General features: G+C 42.2%; 1 protein-coding gene across 1 annotated transcript in view; it reads right to left on the bottom strand.

The window, feature by feature from the left end:
• Positions 1-15,018, bottom strand: part of st7l (suppression of tumorigenicity 7 like) — a 37,511-nt gene extending 22,493 nt beyond the window's left edge. Inside the window, exons 1-12 of the mRNA XM_015959197.3 lie at positions 14,842-15,018; positions 13,817-13,999; positions 13,385-13,467; positions 12,618-12,777; positions 12,480-12,534; positions 11,261-11,376; positions 10,972-11,050; positions 9,291-9,379; positions 9,042-9,142; positions 8,795-8,909; positions 8,624-8,696; positions 8,409-8,511 (exon numbers count right to left, since the gene is read on the bottom strand). Of these exons, the coding sequence (XP_015814683.2) occupies positions 8,409-8,511; positions 8,624-8,696; positions 8,795-8,909; positions 9,042-9,142; positions 9,291-9,379; positions 10,972-11,050; positions 11,261-11,376; positions 12,480-12,534; positions 12,618-12,777; positions 13,385-13,467; positions 13,817-13,999; positions 14,842-14,902 (1,218 nt within the window). The 5' untranslated portion in view covers positions 14,903-15,018. The remainder of the gene's footprint in view (positions 1-8,408; positions 8,512-8,623; positions 8,697-8,794; positions 8,910-9,041; positions 9,143-9,290; positions 9,380-10,971; positions 11,051-11,260; positions 11,377-12,479; positions 12,535-12,617; positions 12,778-13,384; positions 13,468-13,816; positions 14,000-14,841) is intronic.
• Between the last annotated feature and the right edge of the window lie 1,370 nt (positions 15,019-16,388).

The following is a 16,388-nucleotide window of genomic DNA, read 5'->3' as shown; positions in this document are numbered from 1 at the left end:
CCACTGCCTATACCGCCCATCAGTATGTGGCAGACTTGAAAACACACCTCAGAGCTACGTTCGCGCACGCTCAGAAGAAACTGGAGACCAACGTAGAAGGCGCTAAAGCCTACTACGACCAAAAGACAACCAGCCGCGAATACGAGGTGGGTGACAAAGTATTCTACTTTCGGTTCGCCCAACCGGCACGCAAACCTAAGAAGTTCCTGCCCTGCTGGTCAGGACCATTTGAGATCGTGGCAAAACTCTCTCCAGTTGCATACAGGTTACGCATCACCAAAGCGAGACAGGAGCCTGTCAACAAATGGGTGCATGCAAACCAAATCAAACCCTACGTCAACCCGTCCCCGCGGGTGCAGAGACCAGACTCCCCGCAGGAGGTAGACGTAGTCGCTACATAGTTCTATGCATGGAAATGGAAAAGGGGGGGAAGTGCACGTTTAACCCACTAACATGTACTAACCGACAAAGAACCAAGCCCCCCCGCCGTCATTTTCACTAACCAAGAGAAACTCCTCCTAGAACGCTAACAGGAAGTACTTACTAAAACCTTACAGGGTACTCTTGTAACTGTCAACCTACATTCTGCTCTGATTAATGAATCTCTACGTGCAATCAAGACTTTGTCTGAAACCATACATCAGGATATTGTGTACACATGAGTGGTGAGGGATTTGATGCAGGACCTGCTCAGGGAAGTAAGTTCCACGCTGGACAGCTTGGTTGAAAGTCATATTTCCCCGTACTTGGTACCACTGGACCTGCTCAAAGATAGCTTGACAGCTGCTACCCCTCTACTGTGCACCTTTCACAAATCCACCTAGCGTACAGCCTAGGCAGTGCAATTCCCATTCACGTTGAAAAAAAATTAGAACTCGGTTTCCTGTTAAACGTTCCCATAATTGTGACACCTCACATCTATAAGTTTAGGTCGATGCTGAACATTGGTATTTGAAAGGACGGTAGGCATTTCCACTTTGAACTAGAAACCTGACACTCCATCACCTCAACCTCGAACAGCATGACTCAGAGATTGAGATCATGGACGCTTTCCGGGGTTGTAACTGCCTTCGATTTAGAAATTGACCAACAATTACTGATTGAAGGAACCAAATTTGTTAAGTTCACACAAACCCGCGTGAACTTACTTTGACGCCCATGAATAGATACCCAAGACGCTACATTGACACAGATTATACCACCTTAATCTGCACATTGGTCGCCCTGGGGATGGGATGGCTCATCACGGCCGTGATAGCTTATTCCGCCTACAGGCGTGTTAAGAAACTCCAAGATAAGATGCACTTGCTCACCTACGGTGTGCCTCGTGACCGCGTTCGGGGAGACTCCAAGCGTGAATGTACCACACCTGTCTAAAGGGGGTGAGCAACATTTTCTTTATTATTTTGTAACCCTAAGAGTAGTTCTCACTTTACTCTACCTCACATTTTTATCTGAGTGTTGCATTATGTCACATTCTTTATAAGCTACACACTGAATGTATGACCTAAGAATGTATTTTATGAGACCTCAAGGTTGCTATGAATTTTCTTGGATGTTATATGTTATATGTTTTTTTTTGGGGGGGTTTTCTGTATTTTTGTTTCTTACTTGGTCACATATTAACTAGTGGTTATGTGCCGGCCCAGCTCAGTCTGTCAATGACTCTGTCTGACGCACCAGCACATTGTAGTACCTCTTAGTTTTATGGTCCTTGTTTTAGCCCAAAGACTGTCCTGATCCACCCTTTGGACCAAAAAGGGGGGAATCTTGGGACCACATAGGTCAATGTGCGTTTGCGAACTATGGACCTCGTACATCACCGCGTGCTCCATAAACTGAACTGTATGGCCGGCGGTGAGATGCCTTTGTGTCCCCTCGTGGAGTTAACCGCCCACCGACCTTCCTCCTTCTACACTACTACCTCTCGCATGGACGACATCATCATTGCGTACCACTTGCGTGAGTGGCTTCTTCTCGTTATGCGCGTTGGGGACTATCCCGTTTCCTATCCTCTTTGTGCCTGACCAGGATCAAAGACCAAAGGCGCCAGGATCCAAGACAAAGACCAAAGACAAAGGCGTCCAAGGAGACCAACGTCCTAAGGGACAAACCCACCTGTGCTTCCGACAATCAAGTCGACCTACGTTCATGAGGAACAAACCCATCTGTGCTTCCGACGATCGAGCTTTGGGCGCGATCCCCGAAACCAAAAGGGGGAATGTTGAGGGTCTGACCTCATGAGGAAATTACTATGCAGTGATTTTCTCCAAAATGACTGTGCTTAAATTGCTCTGAAAAGCAAATAATCACATCAGCGCCAAGAAACTTCATTTCCCATGATGCTTTGCACACGGAAGCATTGTGATGACGTCACCGCCTAGTACCAGAAACACGTTCTGCGCATGTGCGGGAAGCCGTGGAGCTTTTCCCGCGAACTAAGACCATAAATCTTCAGCAGAGACAAAGAATCCTCGTTCTTTTGCCCAGGATACCTGGCGGTAAGGACACGCTTGTCAACGCTCCGACAACTTGAGCACGCGGAAGCTCTAAGTGCACAAGTTGAGCCCACGGAACTGCTGGAAACTAAACTGCAAGCCCATCAGATCTGCTCGTTTCTGCTCCCCTCCAGCTGATGTTTGAGGACACAGAACTGCGGAGCCCGTGGAGAAACACTCGTGAACGCCAAACAACGGAGAAAGCATCAAACCGACGGACGACGCCGAAAGCTGCGGAGAAACACGGAGAACCGTCAAATCAAAGAGGGAGGGATTCCTCGCTCTTCTGGTGATCAGCAACTCATCTCTTTCTCTCTCTCCTTCTTCTTCCGTTAACTCTATAGTCCAGAATAAGCAATAAAACCGCGCTATTGCTTAAAAAGTAGCTTCGTGTTTTCCTCTTTCGTCCCAAACACGTCCGTCGGGTCATTTTGAAAGAATAAACTGCTTATTGATCATTGTTTGGTATCTTAAAATGGTTTCTGTCATGGCCAGGCTGAAACTAAAAGATATTAATTTGTGATTAATCTTTTGTGTTGTTTCATGATCTTTTGAAATGTTTTGAGTGATTTAAGGTTAAGTTACTACTGATTCTAAGTGCTTTGGAAGTTAAAGTGCAAGTTGCCACCCACACTTTAGCCAGACAAAGGGGTCAGCCATCTTGTATTCAAGACTCCATTTTGAATCCATACACACGCACACACACACACACACACACACACACACACTACTCCTTTGTGAGAACAAAGGACCCCATTCATACATCCTCCATCACATGCAAACACATCCATCTTCAATCATATCACACGGTTATTATTCATCTATTCCACTGTTTATTCATTTGACAAATTGTTAATTAAATGTTATAAAATTCAGATGTTTGTGTCCAGTAGCTTTGTTGTGTCGAAGAGAAGTCTCTGCTCCGAGGATTCTACGAACTTCAAGAAAGACTGATAAGAGTTTTGGATTCATTTCCCTTTCTAATTAAAGGGTGGTGCCCCGAAGATATCTAAGAATATCTTAATTAATTAATAAATCAGTAAATAGTTCCATATTTACAGAATTTATTGAAGAATCCAAAAGTAAGTTAAAGCTTACGAATTGTTCGCTCCTAATAACCCCAACATAGGATTGAATGAAAGAAATTAAATATGACGAGGAGGGAAAGAAAATATAAATCAGTAAGAGAGAACTGAAGGCAAGATGGAGAGATGGTGAGGAAAATGAGCAGAGAGTGTGTGTGTGTGTGTGTGTGTGTGTGTGTGTGTGTGTGTGAGTGTGAGGACAGTGTGCACCTGAAAAGCTAGTGTGTGTGTGTGTGTGTGTGTGTGTGTGTGTGTGTGTGTGAGTAATTTGCACTACCTTTGAGCCGTCTGAATGAAATCATGTGACAGCCTGGAATGATATTCAAATATAATCTGCTTGGTAGGCTCATTATACCCAAATGCTTCATGCACGGTTTAATAGTGGAACTAATAATGTTCTCTTGGTTCAGGTGAGATTTTTATTATCTCAGATAAGAATCACTCACTCATTTTGCTTGTAGATGATTTAGTTTTACTTTAATTCAATCTGGATTATTATGAAAGTCTGTAAACAACAGAGTGAGCGTCTTTTGCAGTAAAACATTAATAGCAGCCCCTCATTTATTGTTTTAATGAAACTGTCTATTTCCCTAGCATCCCTTTAAGGTTGCCAGTTGCTTGAGAGACTCTTTCTCACACCGTCATCAGGTCATGTTGCTTTCCAACATCATTTATCTTTCCGCTTGAAGCTACCTGTCCAATAATACACTAATTACTGTATAACAACCTCAAAGTCACTAGAATGGCTGGAAATGTTATTCTGTCCCAACTTGACATCATAAAACACCTCATTTACACTCAGTTACATAAACTCACACATGGAAGAGGCCTGTTTCAGTGGCGGAGATCTGTGAGAGTAGAGGGGGTTTAAAATGGGGCTTTGGACTATTATAAACTGGATGGCAGGAAACTTTCTACAGCTGAATAAAGATAAGACCGAGTTCCTCCTCTGTGCCACACACAAAACCCTCTGTTAGGGATCTTGGTGTGACCTTTGACCCAGAGCAGATCGGCGTTGCTCCGAGGATGGTTACAGTGTTAGCTGAAACTTGTCAGCAAAGAAGGTAAAAACAGATGTTAATTACACTGTGCCAAAAAGAACCAAATAATGGATTCATCCTTCATTTACCCGCGTTAAGCCGGGCATACACTGTGCGACTTTTTCACTTTTTTGAGCCGATTTTCCACTCGTGCGAGAATCCACGAGATCGGGGCGAGTGTTGCGCCGAGCGTCGTGTAGTGTACAGGGGGTTACGAGAGGCCATTAACACCATGTGACCAGCTACGGATCAGCAATCATGAGCTCGCACAAACTTCTGGCGTGTTTGAAATTTTGCTCGTCCCTCGTGAGGGTATCGCACTGTTGAAGCGGCTCTGCGAGCAGCTACGACCCAAAAAGTATCAGAACCACTCACGGCGCATGCGCAATCCTGCATCAACACCGCTCGCCTGCTATTTCCCAATAACACACGTTGTTCGTTTTTGTTTCTACACGTTTTTTTTACTCACAAAGATTGTCAAGAAAGCGTGTTTGTCGTGTTCATGTCAAATTAAACTGATCACAAAACACAGATTTACTTTCTTTATTTCGTTTTCCTCATCCAACCCCCATAAATCCCTGTGTGTCCTCCTGCAGCACTCCCGAAGGACAACAGGCAAAACAAGACAAAAAAGTCTGACGTGTTGTGTAAAAACTGCTATTTTTAGCATATTGTTAGGTCCGACGTGTTGCTACCAGACGTACAGTGTGAGCAGTCAGGTCGCAACCGAGAACTGGGTCGTACAGTGTGAGCACATGACTCCTGAGATCTGCCCTGCGAGGAAGTCGTACAGTTTGAGCTGAAGCTGAGTGTTACGAGTGAAAAAGTCGCACAGTGTCCACCTAGCTTTACTAAACTTTAGTAACGCCTTAAGAGAACAAAGATTAGCCACCAACTACGGTTTTGTTAACGTGCCATATTGATGAATCAGTCCAACTGATCTAAATAAATAAAACATAAATTCAAAGTTTTATTGAAATAATCCAATGCTTTTAAATGTACTGACTACAAGGTCAAAGGGACTATAAGGAAGTTTGACAGCCACAACATGTATAGAAATAATACATTTCTTCTTCATACATTCTCCTGCAATGCCCTGGTCCTGTAGAATGAGCCCTGGCATTTTTACTGCGATTGCCTGTTTTTCTGTAAAATCACAGAAAAAGAGAGCTGCTCGGGTCAAGCAGGCTGCTTCATGCGCGTTCACGCTCAGGCATAGCCCGTAAAATTTGCTATCTGTAGCTTTAGCAGCAGAGAGAGAGGCAGTGCCAACTCAGCGACTTTGTCGCTGTTCCTAACGCCTAGTGATGAACCTAGCTACATTTCTGAGGACCCTTAGCTACTTTCTGTAGAACTTTCTTCTAAATATTTCCTGCAAATTAGCAACAAAATAGCCATTTTCGCTCCGAACCGTTCTTTGGATTTACATTTTTTCAGCTGTCATCGAGGATATAAATGTTACAGATAAACTCAATGTCACTGGTGCTTTAGCTCACCTAGTAGGATGTCTGACTCTCATGTAGAAGACTTGGGTTCAATTCCAGGTGCGAACATAATTTGTTATTTGGATTTTCTTTTTTACTTTAATGATATATTTTTTTTACAGTAAGATGCCCAAATTTTTATTTGTGACTCGCCGAAAGGCATTGAATTCACAGATAAAAAAGATGTGGGGCTTTCATCTTGGAACAATTTTTCAAGCAAGGGAAGGGAATGATCTGAGCATGCAGGAGGACTGACCCATCATAAACCTTTGTCAGCTGTGCTGAAGAGAAAGGTACAGAACCAAATTAATTAATTAGCTACGTTTTCTTCTGTCTTCTGTCCTCCGGGCCCCACACACACACACACACACACACACACACACACACACACATACACACACACACACACACACACGCACACACACGCGCACGCACGCACGCACACACGCACACACACACACACACACGCACACAGGATATTGTTAGAACAATAAGATTAACGCGTTTTAATGCATTATTGCTCTAATTTAATCTTGCGTGGGTAGCAGCTCCACACATCTGTATGACTCCCTTTTTCTACAGAGGAACAGAAACAAAAGCTGTAGTAAAAATCTAAATATCAGATGCATTCAACACCAAGTAGTCTGTGAAAAGGCACCAAGCACAGGTCCACTCATCATTCAGACATGAATCCTCTGCCTCCTGCCAAGTTCTGTCATTTTCATCCTCAACACTCTGCTATCACAGCAACTTAGTGTTTAACGACTCCTGGTATGAGTCGAAAAGTCCTCATAATGCTTCGTATTTTATGTCTTTGTGAAATGTTCAACAAGGTATTTTGACCAAGTTGGCAGGAGTGGCCACATTCAGAATGTCTGGTCCAAACAGGAGACGAGGGGGAGACAACGGGACACGAGAGGATAGGGGGAGAGAACAGAGGGACAGGCGCTGAAGATGGGTGCTGGTGGTCCCAATTTCAACAAACACATCGACTTTTTATCTCTCTCTCAGTTGTAAATGGAAATGCACTTTGAGGCTAAAACTGGGACTGAACAATAGTCCCACATTATGCGAGTATCAAAAAGCTAAAAGGAAAAGTATTCTAATGCCTTTCAGTAGAAAGACCCACACTGACACCTCCTGGTGAGTCAACAGTATGGTGGAGATTTGATAAAAGTACACATTAAATTCAGGATCCAGCCAGTTGAGGTGGCTCGAACATCTTGTTAGAATGCCTCCTGGTGAGGTTTTCTGGGCACATCCAGCCAGGAGGAGACCTAATGAAAGACCCAGGACACGCTGGAGTGACTATGTCCCTTGCCAGGGAAGTCTGGGCCTGTCTGCTTAGGCTACTGTCCTCTTGACCCGACCCCGGATACGCAGACAATAATGGATGGATGAATTCAGGATATAAAAGCTTAAAGTCCTTGACCAAAAACCGTGTTATTTAGTGGTGACTTTGTTTCATTTGAGCAGCGTCTGCAATTTTTGGCATGTTCCGTGGCTGCGATTGGTCAAAAAATGATGCATGACTGCTGACACGCTACAACAAAGATAGTTTGAACAAGAGGAACCCTCCCTCCTCTCTGACTGATTCTTCTAAAGAGTGACTGTTACTCAACAGAAGACCCCCACCCCAAACAAAAACTCTTCTAATGTATACGATTCACGTACACACCATATTTGACCTCAAAAATGTTGATTTTCACAGAAAAGCGACAAGTTTGCAGGGATGGATTAAATGACCAATCACATTCTTTAAAAGTACAGTGGAGGATCTTTTTCCTCCGGGTGGGATCATCTGAACCATTGGTCCGCATAACTGTCAATCATTCTGGTGATGCTTTCACGTAAGGCCGTCGTCATACGTGCTCATTCACTTCCTGCACGTGCATCCTGTTTATATGTAGAACGATACGTCTTCATTCCTCGCCGTTGTCACCGGGATCTTTGGAAAATGGCTGAGTCGCAAAAAAAAAGTATCTATGAAGTCTACGATAACAAGAGAAGTGAGAAATAAGACCTGTTTTTTTAGGAGCCTCCTTTCAACGTTGGGGCGCGCTGAAAGCAAAGTCGCCGGTTTAACAGGTAAGCTTGCTATTTGGAGAAATTTATTTCAGATTACTGCCAGAAGTAGTGCTGCAAGGCCGGCAGCTACTCGTAAAGAGAGCGTGCATTTATTCAAAACGTGGAGAGGGCGGGTCTTTCCTGAGATTCAGAAACATCCTCCACCATACCTTAAACAAACCAACGAAACACTCTCCAACAGACTAACACTTTCCTCTCAGGCTAAGGACTGACCTTTGGCACGTGTGGATTAAACTCAACGGCCCTGTGTATGGCCTCTACAGCATTCATCTCTGCTGTGCTCAGCCCACGTCTGGATGCTGCTTCTGGAGAGAACCTGAGAAAACACACATGCTGTTGAGCGGTCAGCCCAGACGATGGGCTCTATAGGAAAAGACAATATAGGCTTTGTGAGGTTAGATATTTGGAACAACACGAACTCAACATACTTATCTGAAACAGCCCGTGCTTTCAGCAGTGCAGATGTGTAGCATATAGTAGCTGATTTTGGCAAGCTGATGTCTAAAACAAGGCAGAAACTGCATGAATGCGACATTTAATCTCATCTGTGTATATTTAACTTAACGTCTCCTAATCTGGGAGGATTCTTTCAGCCTTACCATCATATTTTGCAAGAACAGCTTGCACATCCGCGTAGGCTTGAAGCTCCAGAAGCGCTTCCAAGAGGTTTTCGTGTATATTTAACATTCCCAGCAATGGGAACTCTTTCATTAACTGTAAAGAGGTTAAAAGATGTGCTGCCATCATGGTCATTACAGTAAACATGAGTATTCTGGTAGTTTTTTCTTCTGCTAGGATATTTACATATTGATTCTCTGTCATGGACGAGTGTTGACAGAAACTCACATCTCTCATCATTTTCACGGCTTCTTTAATCCGCCCCAGCTTACGCGCACACATCGCTAGTCTGCGTTTAATGTACACCAATAAGTTGACATCCTTCCCCGCTGTGGATTGCAAAGATGAAGAATAAAGACGTTTAGAACAGGAATGCAGTTCCTGTGGCGTAAATACTGAAGGAGAGGTTCACAATAATGAGTCCAGATGAAGGTAGTGGTAAAATGGACTTCAGACTAATGAGTGCACAATCCTTACCAAAACCCAAAGCTTTTTTAAAGAGTCGCTCAGCTTCTGTGATGGTTGTGGCTTCTTCTTCTGCTAGAAGCACATAAGCTGCAGCACATCTGCGCACGCACACACGCACACGCACACGCACACACACGCGCACACACACGCACACACACACACACACACACACACACACACACACACACACACACACACACACACACACACACACACACACACACACACACACACACACACACACACACACACACACACACACACACACACACACACACACACACACACACACACACACACACACACACACACACACACACACACACACACACACACACACACACTAAATCATTTATTTCCCATGTAGATACTCATTTAAAACAATTTGAATTTGTAACCTTTAAATGTTGGTTTCACTTCCACATTAGGCGAGTGTAAACAGATGTATTCGATAACAGATGGGGTACCAGGCCCTCTGATATGGGCTGTTAGGTCCCTGTATGACCGGTGTCAGAGCTTGGTCCGCATTGCCGGCAGTAAGTCGGGCTCGTTCCCAGTGAGAGTTGGGCTCTGCCAAGGCTGCCCTTTGTCACCGATTCTGTTCATAACCTTTATGGACAGGAGTTGTAGGAGCAGCCAAGATGTGGATGGGGATCCCTTTGGTGGCCTGAGGATCAGGTTTCTGCTTTTTGCAGATGATGTGGTCCTGTTGGCTTCATTGGAACGTGATCTCCGGCTTTCGCTGGAGCGGTTTGAGTGTGAAGCAGCTGGGATGAGAATCAGCTCCTCTAAATCCGAGACCATGGTCTTGAGTCAGATAAGGGCAGAATACCTTCTCCGGGTCAGGGATAATGTCTTGCCCCAAGTGGAGAAGTTTAAGTATCTCGGGGTTTTGTTCACTATCGAGAAAAAGCTCGAGCGCAAGATCGATAGGCGGATTGGTGCTGCATCTGCAGTGATGTGGGCGTTGTACCGGTCTGTCGTGGTGAAGAGAGAGCTGAGTCAGAAGGCGAAGCTCTTGATTTACCGGTCGATTTACGTTCCTACCCTCACCTATGGTCATGAGCTTTGGGTAGTGACCGAAAGAACGAGATCACGGATACAAGCAGCCGAAATGAGCTTTCTCTGCAGGGTGGCTGGGCTCTCCTTTAGAGATGGGGTGAGAAGGTCGGTTGTCTGGGAGGTCGGAGTAGATCCGCTGATCCTTCACATCGAAAGGAGCCAGTTGAGGTGGCTTGGGCATCTGGTTAGAATGCCTCCTGGACGCCTCCCTGGTGAGGTTTTTCAGGCACGTCCAACCAGTGGGAGACCTAAAGGAAGACCCAGGACACGCTGGAGGGACTATGCTGGCCAGGGAACGCCTTGGGATTCCCCCGGAGGAGCTGGCATACGTAGCTGGACCTCCCTGCTTATCTAACTGCCCCTGTAACCCAATCCTGGATAAGCGGATGAACATGGATGGATGGGTATAAATACATATGTGTGTGTGTGTGTGTGTTTTCTCTGTCAACATAGTCAACAAATAAATTGTAATAAAGCTGCCAAATGATCCTAAAAATGGGTCATTCAAAAATGACCTTTTCCCACCTAGAGGCGATGACAACAAACCTCAAATCTGCTGTTTGCGGAGAATGTTTTGGGATATCTGTGACAAAGCTATGCTAACGTGGACTCGTACAGCAGAACTTACTCATGATTCATTTCAATGGCCTGGTAAGCGGCTCTGATCCTGGCTTGAGGATTTCTCTCTCTCCAGGCCTTCTGCATCACTGGAAGAAGATAAGTGAACTTGTGCTTAATATTCATGCGACCTCACAGCTCCAATGTGTACAACAACAGAGCTGCACGACAAAAAGAACAGCTTTATTCAATACATTTCAATTAAACTGATTTCATTGCTATAATTTCTAATATTTGAAATCAAAATATCACGATCTTGAGTTATTTAGCTTATTTCATAGCTGAAGCTCAAAACTCACCAGCATCCTCTGGCCTTAACTGGTGAGTATCTCCCGTGAAGAAGGTCTGATGATCTTGAGCAGATAGGTTCATATCATAGTAGGTTAAAGGCTCCTTTCCAGTTACCCAGGTGTACCTGTACACAGAGTTGATGCTATCGGTGGAGTTCATCACAAATCAACAGAAATATTGTTTTATTTCTAAAACGTTTAGAAGAAAGAAAGAAAGAAAGAAAGAAAGATCTATTTACAAATAATTTCAAGCATTTAGATCCGTCATTATGTTCGTTATGAATAATGAGACATTCTAACTGAAACCTTAAGACATGAGCTCATAACACCAGTTTTATTTTCCCCTTCACTGGCTGCCTGCTTGCTTCAAAAAGATTTTAAAAGTTGGTTTGTTTTAAAAACTCTTAAAGCCACAAAAGCAAATTTGACAAACTAAGTGGCTTACTTTTTATCATGCATCTTAACACATTCTAACATAGTACATCGTTATAAATATACTGTAAAGATAAATAACAAATTAATGTGGTCCTCTCGCATTTGTCTAAAACCTCCACCAGAAAAAAAAACGCTTCAAACCCAAAGTAACTATTAGACCATCCGGTTTTCGGTCTCGAAGAAACACTTCCGCACTTCCCTACGTCGTCCACATTACACACTCATGTATTTATCAACAGAGCACCACTCGTGTGAGAAGTTCACCGTTCGGTAACATCAGAGAAGGACGAACAGACAGCTGCTACCACTTAAACTTTAGGACAAACTACCAGAGTGCCAAAAAAGAAAAACACCATTTGAAGTCATGGACAGCAAAAGACATATGGACCTAGAAAACGGTGACTGGTGTTAAGGACTATTTCGTTTCCTATGACATTGCAGGTTTCCGGTTCAGGCAGAAATGTCCCCAGAATGATACCTGGGTTGAGGGATGAGTCTTCCTCGACTGTGTTTGTGTTTAAAAGCTAGCTTGTTCTGTAGATTTGCTATAACATCTTAACTGGCTAGATCCCACCTTACACCTCACTCGGGTCTGGCCCACTGTCATCCCAGTTTCTTCTCAACAATTCAAGAACGATATTTAAACTAAAATTTAATGTAATTTCTGCAAAGCACCTTGGTGATCTGGATGCCTAGTCTGCTATACAACTCAAAATATGAAAATAATTCAATTAGCATAACATTTGCTTTAAGGCATATACACATCTGAAACCATGCTTTAAACTATAGATACCTGTTGTATTCTGCCCCTCTAAAAAGGTTTAAAGGATTCCTCCAGACTTTGCATTCTACAAAAAAAGCAAAAAGGTATCATTGTAGGCATTCACAGTATTAAGAAGTGCGCCATTCATTTGTACAATATTATATTTACCAGAAACACTGGGCCTAGGCTCTGCTTCTCCATTGACTGATGAGAACAGACCAGTCGTAGAGTTGCTCTCCACTCCACCCAGTAAAGGACGCAGGTGGCTCACAGACACCTGTTCAATGAACGATGTCCCATACTTGCGAAAATACCACCATTCAAATATCTATTACAAGAGCACACATGATGAAATTATGTTTAACTGAAAAAAAGACACCAAGAAACATTAGTAATTCTCTTAGATTGCCACGCCAGTCTGTAAACAAACCAGAATGTTCTCAAGTCAGTTGAGATTGCATCAAATTAAAAAAGACTAATTAGTGTAAGTGTTATAATACATTTTCTAATTTAAAAATAAATTAAAATGTGCAGTACTTTAATGATGCACAAACATAGAAATGATCTGTGAGTTTCATGTTCATCTCATTGCTGCCTTTAGAAACCCCTTGTTTTTCTTTTATATGTCTGTCAAATTGTTATTTTGGGTATTGTTTTATATAAATTTTGCTAAAAACCACACCTATGCAACAGGAAACTGATGCCATTACAATAAACTATTCAAAAACTCCAAAAACTTCTCATTTTAGATTACTGCATTTGTATTTTGATTTATATTCTAGGAGCCATATTAAGAGGGCCTAGAGCTACCCCTGACCTCAAACCTATCCTTTAGAAATGCAGTAACCGAGATGGTAAATCACGAGTATAAATCTAGGGCTGAGACAGGAGCTTCAGTCAGTTTGATAAAAGTAATAATTAAGATGCTAACTTACTAGAATTAGTCCAGAGATGAGAGAAGAGGTTCCAGTAAGAGCCACGTAGAATTTAGGTGTGAGTGTGTTCAAAAACACTGAGGCTGAAAGACAAAAGATGAGAGGAAACTTGAGTAAAAGGCAGCAAAAGAGAAAACTGATGTTACTGAAATGCAAGCATATCAACCAGTGACAGAATGCTAATTAGGTAGCACTTACATTTCAGTCTAATTTTCTAGCAAAATCATTCATTGCCGAATTTTAAAAGCGTGACAAAATACCGGTGAACATTGATTAGAGTAAAGTTACTATTTGGTAAAAAAAAAAATCTATCTATCTGAGCAAGCAGGAGCCTCGGCTCTTCATCACACACAAAGCGAGCTGTCAAAAGATACGGCTACCGTCTGCTAGCCGAATGCTAACAATAGCTAGCCAGATGCTGCATTAACTGACCTGAGGTAAGCGTTTCCTGCAGTTTCAGCGGACTCCACAGGACGTATATCATTATTAGCACCATTCCGAACCAGACCACGCACACGTAGGTCCATGACCAGGAGAGCCAAGACTTCAATTTCTCTGTAAATCCGAGAGACTGGGGATTACTGCCATCGGTGTCCTCCATGTTTCTCCGGATGTCTGTAAACAGAGGTGTCACGTGACCCAAACGCAGAACTGGGGCCTGCTTTTATTTTGTAGTTCCCTCATAAAAAGATCTATTTCCTGAAACTGGATATGAACGAATGAATGAATATAAAATGGTCTAATGCAACTCTGGGTGAATCAAACGATTTAAAACCTTTTTGAAGTTCTCATAAATCTAAAAAGATTATAGAATGATGCAATGCCATATTATAAATAGCGACCTGTTTACTTTGACTTGTAAAGCAGCTTTCATTCTCACATAAGTGCTAAGTGATGATAACGATTGTTCCTGAGCACAAGCCAGATTAATACTTTACAATATCAATCAAAGCTGTTGAAAAAATAAAAAAAAATAAACAAACAATAAATAAAACTAATAAAACATATACCTCATCTTTTAAGCTTTGGCCCTTTACTTCTTCCTAAGTCCACTAAGTGGAGCAATTGTGCTTTAAAGTGAGTCATTTCAGTTTTTGTGAATCGCCTGCGGATGGAGACAATGTTCACTTGTGTTATGTAGTCCAGTCTAGATATTGATTTATTCAGACATGCAAGTGCATTATTCCACCTTATTCAAAACATACACTCTTTAAATTTCTATCACACCATCTTAAAAAGTCTTTGCTTAACATTCAACAGTAGTTAATTGTTCAAACTGACAATAACAGCAAGTCAATTGTTATGGCTCAAAATTGAAATGTTAAAGAATAAATCTAAATCCACATTTTGGAGAACACTATATATATATATATATATATATATATATATATATATATATATATATATATATATATATATATATATATATATATATATATATATACATTACATCTCACCTTGTGTGACTGACTCATTCTCCAAACCAGGCAGGAATAAATGTGATTTGTAGGAGTGCATTCTAGTTGGAGGTTACAGACAGTGAATGACAGAGATCCAGATTTGGTCCTGCTCACACGTGCCCTTGGGTGTTTTCTGCCTGATGCTGATGGACACGAACATGCCGGGTTAAAGGCCTGTCATATAAATCAGGTACAATCACTTTAGAGGTGAAAACATGCATGATGCCTCTGACAGCAAAGGAAGAGCAGGGCAGAAGGAAAGAAGAACCAAAGTGCAAGGGGAAAAAATAAAGTCAGTCTGCAGAAGTTAATGGAAGTGATAAGCGTTTCTTGTCTTTGGGTTTAAATTTCTAGATGAAATTATATTTCTGACTTCTGATCATTTCAAACCGCTTTATCATATCCAGGCTGCATCACTGATTCTTAAACATTAGCAATGATCTAAATGCATTTATGCTTAGATGGATGCACAAAGAGCTGAAAACATCCCCTAAAATAACAGATTCAATTCAGCAAATTATGATAAAACATGGCCTACATTGCTGTTAAAGTACAAACAAGAGGCTTTTACCCTGCACACGGTCAGCCGGTGTCCAGCAGTGCAGAAGTAATGTCGCTCATCATTCTGCATTCACCTGTATACTTTGCAGTTTCACATCTGGTATCCATCCAGCCATTCTGGACTTCGTGTCCTGTTTATGTCGTTTCTTTCTCTTCCCTCCCCAAAGCTTTTAGGAGTCCTCCAATCATTCATAATTAATCAGGGTTTTCACTTAAATGCACCATGTTTCTCACTCTCATTATTACTTAAGAGGAAGTTTTTAAAGGCTTGAAAATACCTGGCGTTGCATTTTCTTTAAGAGTATTTATAAAATGTGTATTAGAGAATTGGGTCTGGTAAACGTCAGCAAAACATTTCAGGATAATCGTGAATACGGTGTCATTTTAACGACTGCTTAAGTTAGGAGTAATGTGATGCGTTGAAGACGTTGATAATATTCAACTTGCCGTTTGTCAGCTGTGCAAGTGGTGGTCTGTGCTGATGGAAACATTCAAACTCTGTGAAACTGCTTCTCGTCTCCCACACTGCTTTCTCTGGCTGAGTTTATATTACTTGTCTCCATTAAGGGACTCTCCCTCCACAACTCATTTCTCTCAAAACACTTCATTTGCAGAAAGGGCGTGTTCTTTTTTGGTAACAGGAGACCATGCTGTTTGACCACATCTGAAAGCAATGCTGCCACAAAAGAATGACTTTCTTTATAACCGGCTGAGAGGCCATGGAGCAGGGTTTTGAGATTTGTCTTTATAAATCTGTGATCCACAAGGAAAACATCACACTTCATGTAAGGCTTCAGATTTATATGGTGTTACTTTCATTTAGAGAGGAACATTTAAACTTCTTGAAAAGTTGTCTTCAAACCCTTTAAAGGGCCGACGTCTATATTTAGACACTTCCATTCGCATCAGAAATTAAGTCAGTGCGCCTTTTCTCGGACACTTATTATTATTATTGTTATTATTATTTTTAATAAATTATGGGA

This window comes from Nothobranchius furzeri, chromosome 3, assembly GCF_043380555.1.
Source record: "Nothobranchius furzeri strain GRZ-AD chromosome 3, NfurGRZ-RIMD1, whole genome shotgun sequence".
NCBI lineage: Eukaryota > Metazoa > Chordata > Actinopteri > Cyprinodontiformes > Nothobranchiidae > Nothobranchius > Nothobranchius furzeri.
This window is presented reverse-complemented; position numbering and strand designations above follow the sequence as displayed.